Consider the following 22,319-nt stretch of genomic DNA (forward strand, 5'->3'; position numbering starts at 1 on the left):
CTGTCTTGTCGATTTGCTCACTGTCTACATGTTCCTGAATACTTCAAATTAGTGTTATTATGGTAACTACTGAGTTCCTTGATTAGCCATAATTTCTGTGCTATGCCTTATGTCAGCTTTGTTGCATTTAACTTGCAGAAACTATCAAAATAAATATATACCCGAGACAAAACGGAATTCTTTCAGACGTTTCTGTCTGTACATTGAAGGTTTTTTGCAGTTTGGCAGCATAATCCTTAAGGTGCTAGTTCTAATACATTTTACTTGTGATTGTCACATGTAATGAGTAACATATTATAATGAGTAAAACAAACCCAACCTGTTCTTGGCTGGGTGGAACAGTTAACTTTAAGGAAAACTGCCAGATCTATCCATACAGTAGTTAATGATTCTGGCAAAGCATGAGATAATAGACCTTAATATTCATCTGGTATGGACTGGTGCTGGTGATGGTGCTGTACCCTACAGACCACCGATGATTTTTCATCTGCAACACAATTCCTGTATCATTGAGAAATTAAGCTTCAGACCGTAGCTGCACATGATGAATTATAGTCACAACAAGTGACAGAAATTGAAAGTGAAAACTGACTTCCTCCCTCAATCTGTTCAAATCAATTACTGACAGTCATGCATGCCTGCTTTGTCCTGTTAATGGAGCTTGAAAAACCTGCCACAGACTCCTTATTCCATGTGATGGCTTCTTGTGGGATGTACATGGCCTGTGGATGTTAATAAATCTCAATGTGACAACCAAGCTCTTCAAATACTTGCCTAAAAATAATGACCATGAATTGGATAATGAGAATAGCTACTGACAGGAATGCAACCACAAGTGATTTTTAAGAAGCGGGGAGAGTAACACATAATGAATGTTTCCACCCTTCCTGCAAGGAGAATATTTAAGGCAATAGCATTGGCAACTCTTTCTGCCTCACTCCCCTCCCAGCATTATAATGCCATTTCGTTTATTGCTAGAAACTGCACTTTCTATGTTGACTGAAATCTGCCCTTAGTTTCAATGCTGAATTATTAATTATCTCGAGGTTTGATTTTTTCAGTCTAATTTCATTTTCAATTATAAGATTGCTGAAAAATCTTAATTTACTCAATTACAGTTTATTTGAGCTTATAAGAACATAAGAATTAGGAACAGGAGTAGGCCATCTAGCCCCTCGAGCCGGCTCCGCCATTCAACAAGATCATGGCTGATCTGGCCGTGGACTCAGCTCCACTTACCCGGCCGCTCCCCATAACCCTTAATTCCCTTATTGGTTAAAAATCTGTCTATCTGTGATTTGAATACATTCAATGAGCTAGCCTCAACTGCTTCCTTGGGCAGAGAATTCCACAGATTCACAACCCTCTGGGAGGAGAAATTGCTTCTCAACTTGGTTTTAAATTGGCTCCCCCGTATTTTGAGGCTGTACCCCCTAGTTCTAGTCTCCCCGAGCAGTGGAAACAACCCCTCTGCCTCTATCTTGTCTATCCCTTTCATTATTTTAAATGTTTCTATAAGATCACCCCTCATCCTTCTGAACTCCAACGAGTAAAGACCCAGTCTACTCAATCTATCATCATAAGGTAACCCCCTCATTTCCGGTATCAGCCTAGTGAATCGTCTCTGTACCCCTTCCAAAGCTGGTATATCCTTCCTTAAGTAAGGTGACCAAAACTGCACACAGTACTCCAGGTGCGGCCTCACCAATACTCTGTACAGTTGCAGTAGGACCTCCCTGCTTTTGTACTCCATCCCTCTCGCAATGAAGGCCAACATTCCATTCGCCTTCCTGATTACCTGCTGCACCTGCAAACTAACTTTTTGGGATTCATGCACAAGGACCCCCAGGTCCCTCTGCACCGCAGCATGTTGTAATTTCTCCCCATTCAAATAATATTCCCTTTTACTGTTTTTTTTTCGAAGGTGGATGACCTCACATTTTCCGACATTGTATTCCATCTGCCAAACCTTAGCCCATTCGCTTAACCTATCTAAATCTCTTTGCAGCCTCTCTGTGTCCTCTACACAACTCGCTTTCCCACTAATCTTAGTGTCATCTGCAAATTTTGTTGCACTACACTCTGTCCCCTCTTCCAGGTCATCCATGTATATTGTAAACAGTTGTGGTCCCAGCACCGATCCCTGTGGCACACCACTAACCACCGATTTCCAACCCGAAAAGGACCCATTTATCCTGACTCTCTGCTTTCTGTTAGCCAGCCAATTCTCAATCCATGCTAATACATTTCCTCTGACTCCGCGTACCTTTATCTTCTGCAGTAACCTTTTGTGTGGCACCTTATCGAATGCCTTTTGGAAATCTAAATACACCACATCCATCGGTACACCTCTATCCATCATGCTCGTTATATCCTCAAAGAATTCCAGTAAATTAGTTAAACATGATTTCCCCTTCATGAATCCATGTTGCGTCTGCTTGATTGCACTATTCCTATCTAGATGTCCCGCTATTTCTTTCTTAATGATAGCTTCAAGCATTTTCCCCACTACAGATGTTAAACTAACTGGCCTATAGTTACCTGCCTTTTGTCTGCCCCCTTTTTTAAACAGAGGCGTTACATTAGCTGCTTTCCAATCCGCTAGTACCTCCCCAGAGTCCAGAGAATTTTGGTAGATTATAACGAATGCATCTGCTATAACTTCCGCCATCTCTTTTAATACCCTGGGATGCATTTCATCAGGACCAGGGGACTTGTCTACCTAGAGTTCCATTAGCCTGTCCAGCACTACCTCCCTAATGATAGTGATTATCTCAAGGTCCTCCCTTCCCACATTCCCGTGACCAGCAATTTTTGGCATGGTTTTTGTGTCTTCCACTGTGAAGGCCGAAGCAAAATAATTGTTTAAGGTCTCCGCCATTTCCATATTTCCCATTATTAAATCCCCCTTCTCATCTTCTAAGGGACCAACATTTACTTTAGTCACTCTTTTCCGTTTTATATATCGGGTAAAAGCTTTTACTATCTGTTTTTATGTTTGGCGCAAGTTTACTTTCGTAATCTATCTTTCCTTTCTTTATTGCTTTCTTAGTCATTCTTTGCTGTTGTTTAAAATTTTCCCAATCTTCTAGTTTCCCACTAACCTTGACCACCTTATACGCATTGGTTTTTTAATTTGATACTCTCCTTTATTTCCTTGGTTATCCACGGCTGGTTATCCCTTCTCTTACCGCCCTTCTTTTTCACTGGAATATATTTTTGTTGAGCACTATGAAAGAGCTCCTTAAAAGTCCTCCACTGTTCCTCAATTGTGCCACCGTTTAGTCTGTGTTCCCAGTCTACTTTAGTGACTTGGATAGGTTAGGTGAGTGGGCAAATGCATGGCAGATGAATTATAATGTGGATAAATGTGAGGTTATCCACTTTGGTGGTAAAAACAGAGAGACAAACTATTATCTGAATGGTGACAGATTAGGAAAAGGGGAGGTGCAACGAGACCTGGGTGTCATGGTACATCAGTCATTGAAGGTTGGCATGCAGGTACAGCAGGCGGTTAAGAAAGCAAATGGCATGTTGGCCTTCATAGCAAGGGGATTTGAGTACAGGGGCAGGGAGGTGTTACTACAGTAAAACAGAGCCTTGGTGAGGCCACACCTGGAATATTGTGTACAGTTTTGGTCTCCTAACGTGAGGAAGGACATTCTTGCTATTGAGGGGGTGCAGCGAAGGTTCACCAGACTGATTCCCGGGATGACGGGACTGACATATCAAGAAAGACTGGATCAACTGGGCTTGTATTCACTGGAGTTCAGAAGAATGAAAGGGGATCTCATAGAAACGTTTAAAATTCTGACGGGTTTAGACAGGTTAGATGCAGGAAGAATGTTCCCAATGTTGGGGAAGTCCAGAACCAGGGGTCACAGTCTAAGGATAAGGGGTAAGCCATTTAGGACCAAGATGAGGAGAAACTTCTTCACCCAGAGAGTGGTGAACCTGTGGAATTCTCTACCACAGAAAGTTGTTGAGTCCAATTCACTAAATATATTCAAAAAGGAGTTAGATGTAGTCCTTACTACTAGGGGGATCACGGGGTATGGCGAGAAAGCAGGAATAGGGTACTGAAGTTGCATGTTCAGCCATGAACTCATTGAATGGCGGTGCAGGCTCGAAGGGCCAAATGGCCTACTCCTGCACCTATTTTCTATGTTTCTATGTAACTCTGCCCTCATCCCACTGTAGTCCCCTTTGTTTAAGCATAGTACACTCGTTTGAGACACTACTTCCTCACCCTCAAACTGTATTACAAATTCAACCATAGTGTGATCACTCATTCCAAGAGGATCTTTTACTGGGAGATCGTTTATTATTCCTGTCTCATTACACAGGACCAGATCTAAGATAGCTTGCTCCTTTGTAGGTTCTGTAACATACTGTTCTAAGAAACAATCCCATATGCATTCTATGAATTCCTCCTCAAGGCTACCCCGTGCGATTTGATTTGACCAATCGATATGTAGGTTAAAATCCCCCATGATTACTGCCGTTCCTTTTTCACATGCCTCCATTATTCCCTTGATTATTGTCCGCCCCACCGTGAAGTTATTATTTGGGGGCCTATAAACTACGCCCACCAGTGACTTTTTCCCCTTACTATCTCTAATCTCCACCCACAATGATTCAACATTTTGTTCATTAGAGCCAATATCGCCTCTCACAACTGCCGTGATATCATCCTTTATTAACAGAGCTACCCCACCTCTTTTCCCTTCTTGTCTATCTTTCCGAATTGTCAGATACCCTTGTATGTTTAATTCCCAGTCTTGGCCACCCTGCAACCACGTTTCTGTAATGGCCGCCAAATCATACCCATTTGTAATGATTTGTGCCGTCAACTCATTTACTTTATTTTGAATGCTGCGTGGGTTTAGGTAGAGTGTTTTAATACTAGTTTTTAAACCATGATTTTTAGTTTTGACCTCTCCTGCAGCCCCTTTATATTCATACATATTGTCCCTTCCTATCACCTTGTGGTTTACACTTACCCCAGTGCTACTCTTCTCTGTTGCCTCCTGCCTTTTGTATTCTTTCTTGGGTTCCTGTTCATCTCAGCTCTCACCCACTCTAACTAGCTTAGAGCCCTCTCCTGGATTCCGAAAACTCCTTGCATTGAGCACCGAGCTTTCAGGCTTGCCTTTTTATTACACTTTGACCCTTTAGAATTTTGCTGTACAGTGGCCCTTTTTGTTTTTTGCCTTGGGTTTCTCTGCCCTCCACTTTTACTCATCTCCTTTCTGTCTTTTGCTTCTGTCTCCATTTTGTTTCCCTCTGTCTCCCTGCATTGGTTCCCATCCCCCTGCCATATTAGTTTAACTCCTCCCCAACAGCACTAGCAAATACTCCCCCTAGGACATTGGTTCCAGTCCTGCCTAGGTGCAGACCGTCCAGTTTGTACTGGTCCCACCTCCCCCAGAACCGGTTCCAATGCCCCAGGAAATTGAATCCCTCCCTGCTGCACCACTGCTCAAGCCACGTATTCATCTGAGCTATCCTGCGATTCCTACTCTGACTAGCACATGGCACTGGTAGCAATCCCGAGATTACTACTTTTGAGGTCCTACTTTTAAATTTAGCTCCTAGCTCCTGTGAAATAAGGAAAAAGACAGCTTTTATCTGTGGCTTTTATCCTATCTGAAGACCATTATCTTTTTTGACCTGTTTGTCATAAAATGCTGGTGATTGGCAGGGGATTGTTAATGATATAAAAGCCTGTTTATTGATGCTGTTGTCAGGGTGATGGTAGGGTCAAATCCAACACCACTTTATGACGAATACTATTTTGAAAAGTCGCATTAGTTGGATCATCTAAACCTGTTGTGAAGTTTAATTTACTGAATCCATTGAATTATCTTTGTTGTAGAATCACAGCTGAAGGAGTTTGTCCGATTCTTTCTTTATTATTGCTCAACGTGAATGTACGTCAGCAGATATCAACAGAGAAACTGGTGCACATTTGTCTAAGTTATCCACAATTGTGAAAAATACAAATTGTTTTCTTCTGAACAACCCATTTGCTACAGTTTGGACGTTTTCTCATTACTTGCTCTTGTGCTCATTACTATGAAAGAAAGATTTGCATTTCTGTAGCACCTTTCATGACCACCGGACGTCCCAAATCGCTTTACAGCAAATTAAATACTTTTGGAGTGTAGTCATTGCTGTAATGTGGGAAAGCCCAAGGTCCTGATGAACAACAACTGGCATCTTTAATCATTGTTTATGTACAGGTCAGTGTGCCCAGGGTTAACCATTAACCCAAATTGCAGTATATTGCTCACTGGAGAATGCACAGAATGTTCACCATGTACTCCTGTCACCTCTAAAATTTGAAAAATGCATGTCATAGTTCAATGCATATAGGCTAAGTTACTTACTCAGATTTATTTACAGGTGATATAATATACAGAAGCAATAAAATAAAAGAATACAATATAAGGGGTCAAAGTGAATTTAGTTTCCCACAAGATTTTCAGTTGCCTTTTTCATTGGTTTTGGATCATGAGATTCGGAAAATATTTGGATATTTTCTTTTTGAGCGCAAGAGTGCAAGACCAGCTAGTTACCAGTGCAGGTTTGAGTATTTTGATTCCCTCAGCCATCTTGCTTTCTTCCCACTCTTACCCATCCTCTTAATATCAAATCTAATCCACCTTTTACAGTAGATATCACCTGTAGACCTGTGGCCCCATCCCCCCGGCCATCAAAGAAAATTATTTTATCAAGAAATTACTTTCTGTCTTTTATTTTATAACTTAATGACAATTTCCATTTTAGCCCTTTAGAAAAAACATGTGATATAAAGACAGACAGTCAGAATCCTTGACACCAGTATCCTTAAGGTACAACCAGACAATAACAGGCTTACATCCCAGAATGACTTGACATTTCAATTGTGAAGAGTTTCTAATAATTTCCCAAGGGGATTTTTGTAAATAAATATTAATAAAATAGACCAAGTAACTAATTCATAGCCTCCAGCAAACTTTTTAAGCATCTGGCTCTGGACTACTAATGCATGCAGCAAATTGATAAATTGATCCTTTTGTGCGAGCAACCTTGACTTGTAAATAGACCAGCAATGACCAAACACACATACACTGTACAAAAATTCACACCATCTACATACTTTAAAAAGGTGTGACTCTTGCAGACACTGTTGTTTCAACGGGCTAATTTAACAGCTATATCACCACCATTGTGTAGCAATGATTTTATCTTTAAATGTTATGCAACTTAATTGTAAACTAGAGCTAGAGCATTTCAGTGAAACGCAGATTGGAATGCCAATTATGTTATTAAGTGTGGCCTCCTACCAAGTACTGTTAATAAAACTGGGTCAGGATATAGTTATGTAGGATCTCTGTAAGAGTTGTGTTGCCATGGTGATACAACTTGAATTCAACCACTGAAGTTAATATGTATCTAAATGCAAAGCATTTACTTTAAAACTAGTTTCTGGCTTGCTTAAACATAGTGACTACATTTTTATTCTGATGAAGGGTCATCGACCTGAAATGTTAACTCTGTTTCTCTCTCCACAGATGCTGCCTGACCTGCTGAGATTTCCAGCATTTTCTGTTTTTATTTCGGATTCCAGCATCCGCAATATTTTGCTTTTAAAAATGTTTTTACCTGGTTAGAAGGCTTTGGTGAATTAGTTTTGGATTTCATAACTTTAAACATCTGCCATTAACTCCTAGTCTTACAGTCCATTAAATGTTGTGATTTACTAAGCTGTTGAGTAATTCCAGACCCATTTAAAAGAAAAAAAAACTCTTGTGAATACTGTGCTCCCCAATTGGCTGAAGAATAGCATTCATATAGGCTCAGGGAACAATATTTATCTGGGGGACATATCAACATAAAATGGAAATTGGTTAAATACTTTAAGAGAAAAACATTACAGGGCTATGGGGAAAGAGCAGGGGAGTGGGATTAATTGGATAGCTCTACCAAAGAGCCAACACAGGCATGATGGGCCAAATGGCCACCTTCTGTGCTGTATCATTCTATAATTCTATGATTCAATGTGTCATCACTGAGAGCACGCAGAAATCAAGCGGAAAGAGCGTGCGGCAAACCAGTCCCACCCACCCCTTCCCTCAACGACTATCTGTCCCACCTGTGACAGAGACTGTGTTTCTCGTATCGGACTGTACAGCCACCTCAGAACTCATTTCAAGAGTGGAAGCAAGTCTTCCTCGATTCCGAGGGACTGCCTATGATGATGGTGGCGCATGTTAGATCAGATCAGGTGTCGAGCACAGTCCAGATGCAAAGTAAAGATCACTCTACTCTAGTGATATGCCTTAATCCCAGCAAGACATTCCTTATTGCATCAGTGTGAATCAATCAATTTCCCACACCACCTACCCACATTCAGGCCTTGATATTAACGGGAGAGTGAGAAGGGAAGAGGTGAACTTGGTAGCGGGCGATTGAAACCGGCAAGGCCGAGGACATGGAGGCCCCACTGATTCTAATGGCAGGTCTCATCTAAATAACTCTTCACTGACTCCCGCCCAATATCCGGTCAGATTGACTGCCCCACCGACGGGCGAGAGTAGAAATTTAGCAGCAGAAAGCCATAGCTGGTGGTCCTTGGGTATAGTCTCTGGTAGAAGGCGGGCTCCCAAGGAGATCGGCGATTCCAACAAGGTCGAGAGAGTCGGGTAGGCCTAGATAAGGGAAACAGGGCGGGGGGACTCAAGGATTCCTGGAGAGACCCGGGGAGAGAACCCCTGTTCCTACTGACCCACAAGGAGCTCTAAAAGGAGCAGACCATTAATACTGACCTTAGCCAGTCAGCGCCTCCCGCCTTGGATCTGCTGCCAGGCAGCAAACAGCGCGGGATTCCCGCTGACGTTCAATTCATTTTACGTCGCAGCAAGATGATGTCATCAGGCCGCAACTTTTGATTGTTAACTAGGCCCCCGCCTGCCTTTTGCAGGAGCCTCGTCGAAGCGGCGGTAAAAATGTAAACGACTGGGAAGATGTTGGATTGCGGAAGTAGAATTTTAAAATTTTAACCCCTCCTGCACACCAATCTCACTGAGTGGTGGAGGGCAAAGGAGTTAAAATCAGGGCCGCTCCCTGTGAAAGAGCCAATTTGCATCTTTGTACCAAATTATTGGAGGTTTTCTGCTATGGGCCTAAATCTACTAGGAATTGGGTTAAAACCGTTGGAACTTATTTCTGGTCACCCTCACAATTTAGATAGGGAAATCAATTCTGTCAGTCTGTATTGGATTTGAAACCTTACTCCTGGCGCGAAGGATGGCATATTTGCTCCTGTGTCAAACTTTACTTCTCAAACTCTTTTTAAAAAAAAAATCAATGTGAAGATGCAAGTGCTAGGGATCTATTCCCAGTGACACCTGGTGTCAGCATTAACCACTCCCACTTCACGTATAGTGAACTAGACACAAAGTATGTACACTGTACACCGGCCCAACAACATGTCTTCATCCAGATCACACTGCACCAGTGTGATATTACTTTTAATTTCCCACACCACCCTCTCTTGAGTGTGATTGCCAGGCACAGTTTTGTGTTGTCGACTCATGCCTACTGGAAATTAAATTGAGACTGCCCAAAATCATTTCACAATGGATAGATAAGACTGGGTGTGAGCCTCGGTCCCTTAAGTGGAAGGTCCCACCCAGTTGCCCAATCCCACGTTCTTATATAAACAGACAAAGAATTTGCTTTCATATAACATCATTCATGTCCTGAGGACATCCCAAAGCACTTCACAGGCAACAAAATACTTTTGAAGTGCACTGTTGTTTTGTCAGCAAACATGGCAGCCAATTTGGGCACAGCAAGGTCCCATAAACAGAAATGAGGTGAATGACCAGATAATCTGTTTTAGTGATTATAATGTATTTGCTTCATGAGTTCTTTGCTTAAGAATTCATAGCTACACATTGCTATTAACAGCTAGTTGGTTTATTAGTAAAGGTTTAACAATCACACTGCACATTACCAGTTCATCCACCAGGCTCACAACCACCTGCCTCATCGTGGATCCCCTGAACACAACTGGCTGGGATTTTATTGAGTCTTGTGAACATCACGTGACTGACTAAGCCACAGCTCTACAACTATTTTAGTTGATAACCATAAATCAAGTGCCCTTGATTAAAGGGGGCACTAAAACCGACACATTAAACAAATAAACTTTTGACAGTGAACTTAAATCAAATTAAAATGTGGTTGCCAGGGGTGATGATGCATTCCAGTCCCTCCGCCACCAACCTCTCGCGGAAGGCCACGAGCGTACCGGTGGACACCGCGTGCTCCATCTCCAGGGACACCCTGGCTCGGATGTAACTGCGGAAGAGAGGCAGGCAGTCGAGCTGAACGATCCCCTCGACCGCCCGCTGTCTGGACCGGTTGATGGCCCCCTTGACCAGGCCCAGGAGCAGTCCTACGAGGAGGCCTTCCGACCTGCCCGCTCCCCTCCGCACAGGATGCCCAAAGATCAGGAGTGTGGGACTGAAGTGCAACCAGAATTAGAGGAGCAGCCCCTTCAAATAGTGGGCTGCAACCTCACACATTCAACATAGACATGGAACATGGACTCCTCCAGACCGCAGAAATGACAGGCGGCCTGGGAGACCGTGAACCGACTTAAAAACTTATTGCACGGGACTGCTCCGTGCAACACCCTCCAGGCCAAGTCCCCAATAAATAAAGTGAAAACTCCCGCGTAGAGAGCACTCCATTGAGAACCCCCGCCTCCTCCAGATGGCAAGATGGTGCGCCATTCAACAGCTCTACAACTATTTCCCTCTGAACATCCTCACAGGTGCATACATTACAGTGGTGTTGGCCAGAACACCAGGAGGACTCCCCACTCTTCTTCAGCTGGTGCCGTGGCATCTTTTACAGACACCTAAGCAGGCATGTGGAGCCTCAGTTTAACATCTCATCCCAAAGACTGTTCCCTCCTACAATGCAGCATGCCTTCAGTCATGCACTACAATGTCTGCCTAGGGTTATATGCTTAAGTCTCTGGAGTGGAGCTTGACCCACAACCTTCTGACACAGAGATGGGAGCGTTACTACTGAGCCAAGGCTATCAATACAAATATTCTGTGCAAGCATCTGATGTAAATATCCATATGTTGATTTTGTATTGCTCTCACTGTTTAAGTTAATTCCATTGAGTTATGTGCAAATTCTAGTGCAATTGTTTTTTTGCAAATATTTCCTCTCCAACTAGAATTTTCATACATACTCTTTATCAAAAATTAACTCTGTCCCTCTTCAACTTTTCCAAGCTTGTTCAACTTTCTGTCCTCTTCTGTCAGCTGTGGCTCAGTGGGCATCACACTCGCCTCTGAGTCAGAAGGGTGTGGGTTCAAGTCCCACTCCAGGAACTTAAGCACATAAATCAAGGCTGACACTCCAGTGCGGTGCTGAGGGAGTGTTGTACTGTTGGTGGTGCCGTCTTTCGAATAAGACATCAAACCGAGTCTGCTCTCTCAGGTGGATGTAAAAGATTCCATGACACAATTTTGAAGAAGAGCAGGGTAGTTATCCCCGGTGCCCTGGCCAATATTTATCCCTCAATCAACATAATAAAAAAAAAAGATTATCTGATTGTTATCACATTGCTGTTTGTGGGAGCTTGCTTGTGCACAAATTGGCTGCCGCGTTTCCTACATTACAACAGTGACGACACTCCAAAGGTATTTCACTGGCTGTAAAGTGCTTTGAGACGTTCGTTGGTCGTGAAAGGTGCTATATAAATCCAAGTCTTTCTTTTCTTTTCTGTAGATTGTCTCTTTTTTCCATTATCTCTCCTTGCGTGCCCCATTTTCCTGGGTTCTCATTCTCTTTCTCTGTATCTCCTTCCCTATACATATTTTTTCATCCCTTGCCCAGCTTCTTGTCCACATCCAGTTACTCTTTAAGTAAGAAAGATTTAAAATTTCTCCATGGAACAACAGTTTTAACCATGCTCGTTGATATTAATGAACCCATTGGCCCTGAAATTGTGGTTGGCGGCGTAACTAAGGGGTACGCCATCGACCGCTGAAAGAAGTTTGCACTGAGCTCCATCTATGGCCATTCTCCACTTGTAAGTTGCTTTTGATGCTGAAGTTAAAGAATAAAATAATTATAACCAGACTGAATTTGTTACTACTCAAATGAACAAACAGAAGTACCTGTATGTTTAAGACAACGCTCGGAGTATGGGCCGTACTTGCAAAGCCATCCCTTGTCTCTTACGAGTCAGTTATTGCCTATCCTGAGCAGCCCTGAGAAAGTAGTGGTGGACTGCCTACTTGAAGGATCATTTGACTTGATAGGCAACCTCAGAGAGCATTAGGATCCTGTGGAACTAAGTCACATATAGGCCGGACTGAGTAGAGGTAGTGGCAGGTTCCTTCCTCTGAAGGGCATTAGTGATCCAGTGAGTTTTTACTTAAATTTAACAGCTTTCATCGCAGTTTTTCCTGGTGCTATCCAATAAATGACCAGATTTATTGAATTCAGTTTCACAACTTGTTTTGGAAGGATTGAACTTATAAAATTCTGGACTGTAAGTCCAGTACTTAACCAATTACACTACCAGATCCATGCACATAATAGATGTAATTAAAATTACTGCAGTAACAAGACAAATCATCTTAACATCTTATGAAATAATAATGCTCTGAATTAATGTCAATAAATAAATGCAGGTGTCCTTATCAGCACAGTACATCAACAGGCAGAGAGCTGGTATGGTGTTATCTGCTAACCCTAAATCTGATGCAAAGAGATAAACATTCAACAGAAAGAAAAAACATGTTGCATCTAGTTCCTAAAGTTTAGGCAGCTCATTTTACTTCAGGAGAAGAAGATGAAGATTTAAACTATACCACAAGATTTTGAAAGCTCCTGGCCCAATTCCCACTGCAGATTTCAATCTTTTTAATTTTGGGTTATTTCACTAACATCTAAGTTGACTCAATATTGCACAGCAACGGTTTGTAGTGAATTACTGAGCTGCATTCTTTGGAGTGGAGGAAACAACAGCATGCCTCTCTTTGGCCATGTTTTTTGTGCCTTGGTGATGCAAGAGCTTGATTTTACCCCAGGAAACTTTCTATTGGATTCTCAGGGAGAAATTCAGACTGAAAAGTTGCAGTTGAGCTGTGAGTATAATATAGTTATTTTAGTCAAGTACCCCAGTTTTGCACCATACTCACTCCAGATGGCCAACTTTAAAGTAGTTGGTGGAAGTATTAGATGAGAGATGTGGAAAGCTTTCTTCACGCAGAGGGTGGTGGGGGTCCGGAACTTTGCCTGAAAGGATGGTCGAGGCAGAAACCCTCATTGCATTTAAAAAGTACTTGGATGTGCACTTAAAGAACCGTAATTTACAGAGCTACGGACCAAGTGCTGGAGGGCGGGATTAGGCTGGGTAGCTCTTTTTTGACCGGTCTGGGCTGAATGGCTTCCTTCTGATTCTAACCCTGGCGAACTGGCATCACAGTATGGTCTTTGTCACTTGGAGCAACATTGGAAGAAGTACTGTCACATGATGCGTATCAGCTGCAATATGACTGCAGCCACTGCCAAACTTATTTGTAAAGTTTGTAACCATAAAGGTGAGGGATGTTAGTGTTGGGGAATGGAACACTTTCCATTTCAGGCATCAGTATCAAGCACCCCTACGCCAGGTATGGCATGGTTAGATGTAAAACAAAGCACCCTCTACTTTGCCCCTCAACAACATTCCAGTCTTAGCATCAACCCAAGGAGAGTGTGACATGTTTCTAATTCCCATACCAGCAATGCTGGCTTGGGATTGCCATGTTAGTTCTAAATTTGAACATGAAAACATAGGAATAGAAGTAGGCCATTCAGCCCTTCAAGCCTCTTCCACTATTTAATTAGATCATGACTCATCTGTACCTCAACTCTATTTACCCAGATTCAACACTGTTTTAAGGCTGCCTAAATGCATTCCAGTTGGGACCTTCACAACTACCAAGAACCAGAGGCTTTCATCCCATTTAATGGAATTTGATCAGTGCCAACCAGCCTGGCTGACTTCCAAAATTGTGTTGGGAACAGCTGAGCTCCTGCAGTTGTTCTCCAACACTCTGTATTATTCTAAAAAAAAGTCTGCATGAAATACCAATCGTGAAGCTTCTCACAACACCTAACAACGCCTCTTCTGCCACTGTAAATCTCTTCCCACACAATGCGACATGTGGAACGCTCCCATTTTTTCACAGTTAATCTTCAGTTGCGGAATCAAGATGTATGTTGAGACATGAGGAAGCTCTTTCCTGCATGTGCTACCATCTTTAGTAAGTCAGCAATTGACCCAAAAATAAAGAGATCATGACAAAACAGTCACTTTATTCTGGATGAGCTCCTTCTTTGCACATTGTGACCCAGCAGTTGTCTCCTGATCTTAAACATTTCAGGAACTGTTTTGCCGTAAGGCATTAAGCCAATAGTCAAATATTTTCAGGGCACCTGGATTGTTCTCCAGAAATTTGAAAATGTAAAAACTTGCTGTTGATTTTTGACATTGCACTGAAGATTTATAATAGTGACTGAAAGCTAACTGTATATAACTAACCACAGTGTGATAGGATGTGGGTTTGCACATGAGTTTTCAATCTTAACTGGACTATTGATGTTGTTGTTGTTGTAGGAAAGTGCTTTACCTCAAGGTAAGTTTTTGCCTAGTCCAAATCAAAGCAGGTGCAGGACAGGCAGAGGACTGGGGCTTGAGTTCTGATGCTTTTTTTGCTGCTGCTGATAATTAATTGAAAGCATTAATAAAAGCAAATGGTGAAAAAAGCAGACTTGCTGTCTAATTCATGTTTTAAGAATGATGGTAGAGACCATTTAAAAGTAGGCCAAAACAGGAGAGCTGGCCATCCTACATTAGGAAGGAAGGTATGTGGAGAGAGATTCAACCCAGTTCACCAAGTGATATAGAGGGGCATAGGTAAAAATCTGGGCGCAGGCTGTTAAGTCTTAGTGCATGGCAGAGTGAAACTTCAGAGAAAGAAAAATAACTCTATATATCAGCACTTGAGATGGACAATCAGTGTTTCCTGAGTTATCAGCACATCTGTGTTTACCGAAAAAACCTGTGCTTTCAAATGTCCTTGGGTTGCTCCAGACTGCTCTGCAATTTGCGTGTGCACATACATGCACACATGGGACCTGCAATGTCTAGAGCCACCACTCACCATATAAGCAATGCTGTTGTGAAGGCAAGCTATGTGAATGATCGGCACCTGGTGGCAAACTGGTGAGAAATTAAAAACCTCATCACGTGAGTGGGGTTACTTTGAACGCTTCTCCTTCTACAACCAGCAAAAAGGAAGTGAGTGACTTCTGTGTTTAGTGAAGGGTCTCCTACACGGCAAGTGAGCCCCAGGTGGGCAGAGGAAACATTTCAAGGACACCCTCAAAGCCTCCTTGATAAAAATGCAACATCCTCACCGGCACCTGGGAATCCCTGGCCCAAGTGGAGGAAGAGTATCCGGGAGGGCGCTGAGCACCTTGAGTCTCGTCGCCGAGAGAATGCAGAAAACAAGCACAGACAGTGTAAGGAGCGTGTGGCAAACCAGACTCCCCACCCACCCTTTCCTTCAATGACTGTCTTTCCCATCTGTGGCAGGGACTGTAATTCCAGTATTGGACTGTTCAGTCAGCTGAGAACTTACTTTTAGAATGGAAGCAAGTCTTTCTCGATTTCGAGGAACTACCTATGATGATGAGTGAGGGGTCGCATCAAATGTGGTTGTATAATCCTAAAGATGTAGTTACTACAAAAAATAAGTATTTGTGAAATAGTATAACACAAATTGGTAGCTTTCAGTGTGTGAATGCACAGACTGCAGTGTTCTTGGGCCTTACAGACTGAGAAACTATTGTGTTCTACTAATTATGCATTACCGTCCAACAATACAAAAATCATATCAATTTAAACTTGTAAAACATCTTTATTTTAATATGTGACCTTCCCAATGGTAGTATTTTTGGGGTTTCAAAAACAGAATTACTGTATATTTCAAAATACACCAGTGAATGTAAAAAAATGTTTTTCTAGGAACAGGCCACCAAGGAAATAAATTACATCTTTGGTATTCGAAGAATAGTTGCTAACCTTACCTTAGAAAGATGGAAAAAGTGGAGAGGGAGAGATTGAGCCCAGGTCACCAAATTACATGCAGCACATTTCGAGAGCCACCACTGCAAGAACTGCTCACCATGTAAGCAATGCTGCTGTGAAGGCAAGCTACGTGAATGCCCATGAAATAGCTGTGTTATCAAAACCATTTTTGAGGGAGAATTTTTGAACAACTGCATGCTAAAAGCGACAGAAATGTCCAGATAAGTGGCAAGCTTTTGCAGACATCAGCTTCGCAAGAAACACAGTTGCTGAGGGAATCAATCATTTTGCAGATAATTTGAACAGTCAGTTCTAGATAAAGCAAAGTCTTTTGCTGCTTTTTCAATTGCAATTGATGAACGCACTGATGTAGCTGACACAGTCCGGCTGGCAGTATGCATTCGTGGAGTTGATGAGAACAGAAAAGCTTGTAAAATTGGTGCCAATGGGAGACATAAAAACAGCAGCTAATGACCTCCTCAACAGTTTGGTGGGAGCTCTGTGAGTGTGGCCACAGATCGGGCACTCTCAGTGGTTGGCAAGAAGGCTGGAGTTGTGGTAAATTGAATGTCAAATTGCAAACTAGCAGTTTAGTCGTTTTCACTGCATTTTACATCAAGAAGCTCAGTGTCGCAAAACTTTGAAAATATATCATATTTTGGATGTGGTTATTAAAAGCATAATTTTTATTTGAGGTGCAGGCCTCAACCACCAGCAGCTGGAAGATTGTGACATTCACCAGAGAATACCATGTCACACTGAAGTTTGGTGGCTAAGTCCAGGAGGTGTGTTGAAGCTCTTTTTTGAATTACGTGGTGAGATCCAACTGTTCATGTAAACTTTAATCAAATTTAAATTTGGTTGCCGGGGGTGATGATACACTCCAGTCCCTCCGGTGCTCACCTCTCACGGAAGGTGGCGAGCATACCGGTGGACACCGCGTGCTCCATCTCCAGGGACACCCTGGCTCGAACGTAGACCTTGCTTTCATGATGAATATTACGGAGCACCTGAACCCACTCAACAGATGAATGCAGGAGTGGAACCAAATAGTGATAACATTTGAGGCTTAGAGATGAAGCTTCAGCTGTGGGAGAACCAACGTTCCCAGAGTAACTTGGCCCATTTTTCGACCTTGAAATCACTACTTTTCACTGTTGGGAATCAATGTGATGGCACCACAGAACAATACATGAAAGGAATTTCAAGAATGATTCTTTGATTTCAGGAACAATGAAGGAGCTTTGCAATGAAGGCAATTTTCAGCATGCCATTTTCTGTCCGTGTACATGATGTGACATAGGAGCTTCAAATGTTATTGAACAGCAGTGCGGCACTCTGTTGAAGGACACGATTTCTGATATTGGTGTTACCAAGTTTTATCAATACCTGGCACCAAACCATCCCAACATGAAGTCCTTTCCACAGGCGAGTCTAAACCACATACTGAACCTTGTGGCACAAACCTGAACTCGATCCTCTAGATAGTCTCAGCCCAGTCATTTGCTCCAAATGATGCAATTACTCAAACTAAGAAGTGTCAGGTATTGGCGAGCAGCAGTCGCAGTAAATAAAATATAAATAAAAGGTATCATAAAGGTTATCTATTTTTATCACTTTTGATGAATGTGGTCTGCATCAAGTGCCTGGATATCAGATCAGGTGCTCCATATAGAACAAGTTTGACACCCCTGCCTTATTCAGCTGCTGTAAAGCAGTAGCCTTAGTCATAGGCCGACATTTGAGTTGTTTGTTGAGTTATTGATGACTGTGAACAGCTTTTGCAAGTCTTCTAGGCTGGCATGTATGTTAACCAACTTAATTTATGAACTACATTTATATTTGGTACAATTGCACAGAACCACAGCCATTTTCTAACACTCCTGTGAAGCGCCTTGGGTTTGTTGTGTTAAAGGTGCTAAATAAATACACGTTGTTGTTGTAAGATGGGAACAGTGGAATGTGCAGGACCAGAAAAGAATTGCAGTCCATCTCATCAGTTCAATTGCCCAGGAAGTATCATATTCCACCATATTTCTTATATCCCTCTATCAAGGTTTTGCCAGGTACTTAATTCAACACTGTCATAAATTTACTGATATAATCAGACCTACTTCCTTCCTTGGCATAAGACCATAAGATGGTGTAACTATGGCAGGACCTATTTGTGAAAGAAGCAACTGTCACTGGGCTGATGCCAGAAGGTTGTGGGTTCAAGTCCCACTCCAGAGACAAGCACAAAAATTTAGGCTGACACTCCAGTGCAGTGCTGAGGGAGTGCTGCACTGTTGGAGGTGCCGTCTTTTGGATGAGATGTTAAACTGTTCTCTCAGGTGGACTTTAAAGATCCCATGACATTATTTCGAAGAAGAGCAGGGGAGTTATTCACAGTGCCCTGGACAATATTTATCCCTCAATCAACATAACCAAAAAAAACAGATTATCTGGTCATTATTACATTGCTGTTTATGGGAGCTTGCTATGTGCAATTGTCTGCAGAGTTTCCCACATTAAAACAGTGACTACACTTCAAAAGTACTTTATTGGCGATAAAGGGCTTTGGGATGTCCTGAGGTCGTGAAGGCGCTATATAAAATGCAAGTCTTTCTTTTCTTTCTACATAGACTTGTATGATGGGAACATTGGAATGTGCAGAATCAGTCAAGAACTGCAGTCCATCTGATCACTCGCACTGCCTTGGAAGTATCCTATTCGACCATATTTCTCATATCCCTGTATCAAAGTTATGACAACACTGTCATAAATTTACTGACATAATTAGACCCACTTTCCCCCTTGGCATAAGAACATAAGATGATGTAAAGGTGGTAGGCCCAGTTGTGCAAGAAGCAATTGTCACTGGGCTGTTGAATGAACGCACCCAAAGCCCACAGCTCCATACCGCTAAGATGCGCCTCAAGCACTTGCGCAGCTCGAAGACGGAACGCGCATGCTCGCATTGATTGTGAAAGTGCCCCATCGATCGAGAGCGACGCAATGATGTCTCCCGGGGACGTGCGAATGCAACCTAACTTGACGTCGAATGATGGGGCCCCGCCTACTCTTTTTTTCTCTGTCGCGGCTCCGTCGAATGAAAAACGGCGCTTGGCGGAGAGCGGCGACGGGATTGGTCAAGCGGGCTGTCAATCAGCTCGCGCGGGCGGGGGAGGGAAGCCAGCGAGTTCGGTTGAGCGCAGGTTAGCGGTGTGGAGCGAGACTTCTCAGGAAGGCAACCCGCCAAAAAGAAAAGAAAGATGGCGAGCGGACGGCGGAGGCCGCGTTTCGACGGGGCAGCTTGGGCTCGGCGCCTGGTGTCTTTAAGCGCTTTAATGTTATTTTCCGTTCTGTCGCCGGCAGCCGCCGACGACGAGAGCGGCATCGACACGTCGCGCTACTACAACTACCAGAACATGACCGAGCTGCTGAGGGGTTTGGCGGCGGCTCACGGCTCGCTGGCCCGGCTCTTCAGCATCGGCCAGAGCGTTGAGAAGCGCTCGCTGTGGGTCATGGAGATTTCGACGACGCCGCCGGGCCTGCCAAGCCCGGGCAAGCCCAAGTTCAAGTACGTCGGCAACATGCACGGCGACGAGACGGTGTCCCGCCAGGTGCTGCTCTACCTGATCCAGTACCTGCTGCGCGGCCGCGACCCGCGGGTCGACCGGCTGCTCGACGCCACCGACATCTACATCCTGCCCAGCATGAACCCCGACGGCTTCGAGCGGTCGGTGGAAGGCGACTGCAGCGGCGAGCAAGGCGGCCGCAACAACGCCAGAAACAAAGATCTCAACAGGAGCTTCTCGGATCAGTTCGAGCCGGTGGATGTGGACGGGGCAGATGTGCCTGAAGTGGTGGCGATGGAGAAGTGGATTAAAGGTAACTGCGGGGTTTAAAAAAAACACCCCACGCATTTTATGCGTTTATAGAATAGAATCACAGAATGGTTACAGCACAGAAGGAGGCCATTTCGCCCCCGTCCCGGCTCCCTGCAAGAGCACTTCAGCTCGTCCCACTCCCCCCTGCCCTTTCCCCGTAGCCCCGCAATTCTTTTTCCTTAAGGTACTTATCCAATTTCCTTTTGAAAGTCACGATTGAGTCTGCCTCCACCACCCTTTCAGGCAGTGCATTCTATATCCTAATCACTCGCTGCGTTTAAAGAAAAGTTTCTCCTCATGTCGCCTTTGGATCTTCTGCCAATCACCTTAAATCTGTGTCCTCTGGTTCTCTTACGCCAGTTTCTCTCTATCTACCATCTACTTTATCTATTTAATTATCAGGTTGTCACATTTTCTGCGTCTGGAGATGCAACAGTGACTTTAATGTGGTAAAACGTCCCAAGGCACATCACTAGAGCAGATTTTGACACCGAGCCACATAAGGACATAAGATATCTTGAATAATACACACAAGCAGATTAGATTTCCCTGAATGGGACAAACATCCAATATGGTTACATTTTGTTTTGACATTAAATAGCTGTGCTTTCTCACTTGTAGACTCTATGTTGTGCAATTCTATAGCCATGCGGTGGTAACCAGGCATAAATGGGTCGTAAGGCTGTGTCAAAGGCTCCTGGCAGCACTTTACAATGCAGCTTGTCCATATCCTCGCAATGCCTCACTGATGTTTGAATGATCTTATTGCAACTAATTATGAACAAAATACGGTGATGATTTTCTGTGTTTATCTAGATTTTGGATGGGTCTGAATAGTAAATGGGTCATCACATTCCACTTGTGTTGACGACAGCCTTCTGTTTAAAATCCTGTTAGTTCTCAAATTACCATCATCAGGGACAATAGTGTGACCTGTGAATAAAGGCTGTCGGAAGAGCTGTAGAAACTTGATGATCCCCTGCAGGCACATGTTCGCTCTTTTTATAGACACATTGAGTAATACGATAAAGGAATGTTGTGGAAAAATATTTCCGAGACTGTATAATATATAGAGAGAGGTTTATTAAATCGGAGACAAAGCTTTGGGAGAAGTGTTAAAGACCCCTGTCTTTGAACCATCTTCTCAAATTGGTATCTGCAGTGAAGTTCTTTTATCTTACAAATTACGTCACTTTACAACACATGCTTTAGCACTACAAAGCTGTTACTATCGAAGGCTAAGCTTTTGATATTAACCATCCTGCATTGTGACAGGGCAGTATAAACAAGTGCAGGTCTTTTGGCACCGGTATAAACAAACATACCCAGCACTTAACTCTCCAGTGTTCATTATCTCACTTTCCTATCTCCATAACTCAAGGCCAGTATACCTTGAAGTCTAACTTTTTTTATATAAACATAATGCATCAGCATTGTCCCTTACAAAATTCATTAAAGGGGAAAATAAAACAAATGTTTGGTCCTGTATACTAGTCCAGTATATGTCCAAAAATCCGCTCCAACAAGGAATGTTGGGTGTCAGGCACTGAATAAAAATCTTGCCCTAGTCATGATGTTACCCTTTAACAAGCATGCTAACTGTGTGCCATCTGTTGTGAACAGCAAACAGGTTTTTCCAAAACCCCAGATGTTGACTGACTTTTGTGACCCAGTTAAGCTGATCATAATTTGTTTTTAGGAGTGAATCTGGAATTTGTCGCACATCAGTTGTATACATAACAAAAAAAATATTGAGCTGCCCCCCTCCCTCCCTTCCCCCCCCCGCCAGCTGTACTGCATTGTGAATCACCATTTTTATTTTTAATTGTCCGTCAACCTTTTCACTCTTCCTTCCCCCACACCCCCCTTTCTCTTCTCTTTCCCCCCGCCCCCCGCCCCCAACCACTACTACCATATCAATCTAGGTGCAGAAGGGTTGACAAAAGAGATATTTTTTCAGAACCATTTGAAGTCACTGAAGGAGCTAGTAAAGTAAGATGGTTTTTGGAGAGAATTGTGGAGGGCAGGGCATAGGGACTGAAAGATCAGTCTCTGGTGTAGCAGAGGAAATCCAGAGTCGGAAGAATGGAAAATGTGAACCGGAATGTAGGATTGGAAAAGATTATTTATGTAAGGTGGGGCAAGTCCTTGAAGTATTTTGAAGTCAATTCTCTGTGGCACAGGGAGCCAATAGAGCTTGATCAGGATGTTGTTGTGCATGTATGGATGATGGCATGGGCCACGTGTTCTGGATGGTTTGAACATTGTGTGAAGGCTGGCAT

At 43.1% G+C, this 22,319-nt stretch overlaps 1 protein-coding gene across 3 annotated transcripts in view; it reads left to right on the plus strand.

Annotated features, from left to right (window-relative positions):
- The first annotated feature begins 19,334 nt into the window (after window positions 1–19,334).
- Window positions 19,335–22,319, plus strand: part of cpda (carboxypeptidase D, a) — a 95,496-nt gene continuing 92,511 nt past the window's right edge. For all 3 annotated transcript variants that reach the window (XM_070857081.1, XM_070857079.1, XM_070857080.1), the window contains exon 1: window positions 19,335–20,038. In XM_070857081.1, the coding sequence (XP_070713182.1) occupies window positions 19,420–20,038 (619 nt within the window). In that variant the 5' untranslated portion in view covers window positions 19,335–19,419. The remainder of the gene's footprint in view (window positions 20,039–22,319) is intronic.

This window comes from Pristiophorus japonicus, chromosome 16 (assembly GCF_044704955.1).
Source record: "Pristiophorus japonicus isolate sPriJap1 chromosome 16, sPriJap1.hap1, whole genome shotgun sequence".
NCBI classification, from domain to species: domain Eukaryota; kingdom Metazoa; phylum Chordata; class Chondrichthyes; family Pristiophoridae; genus Pristiophorus; species Pristiophorus japonicus.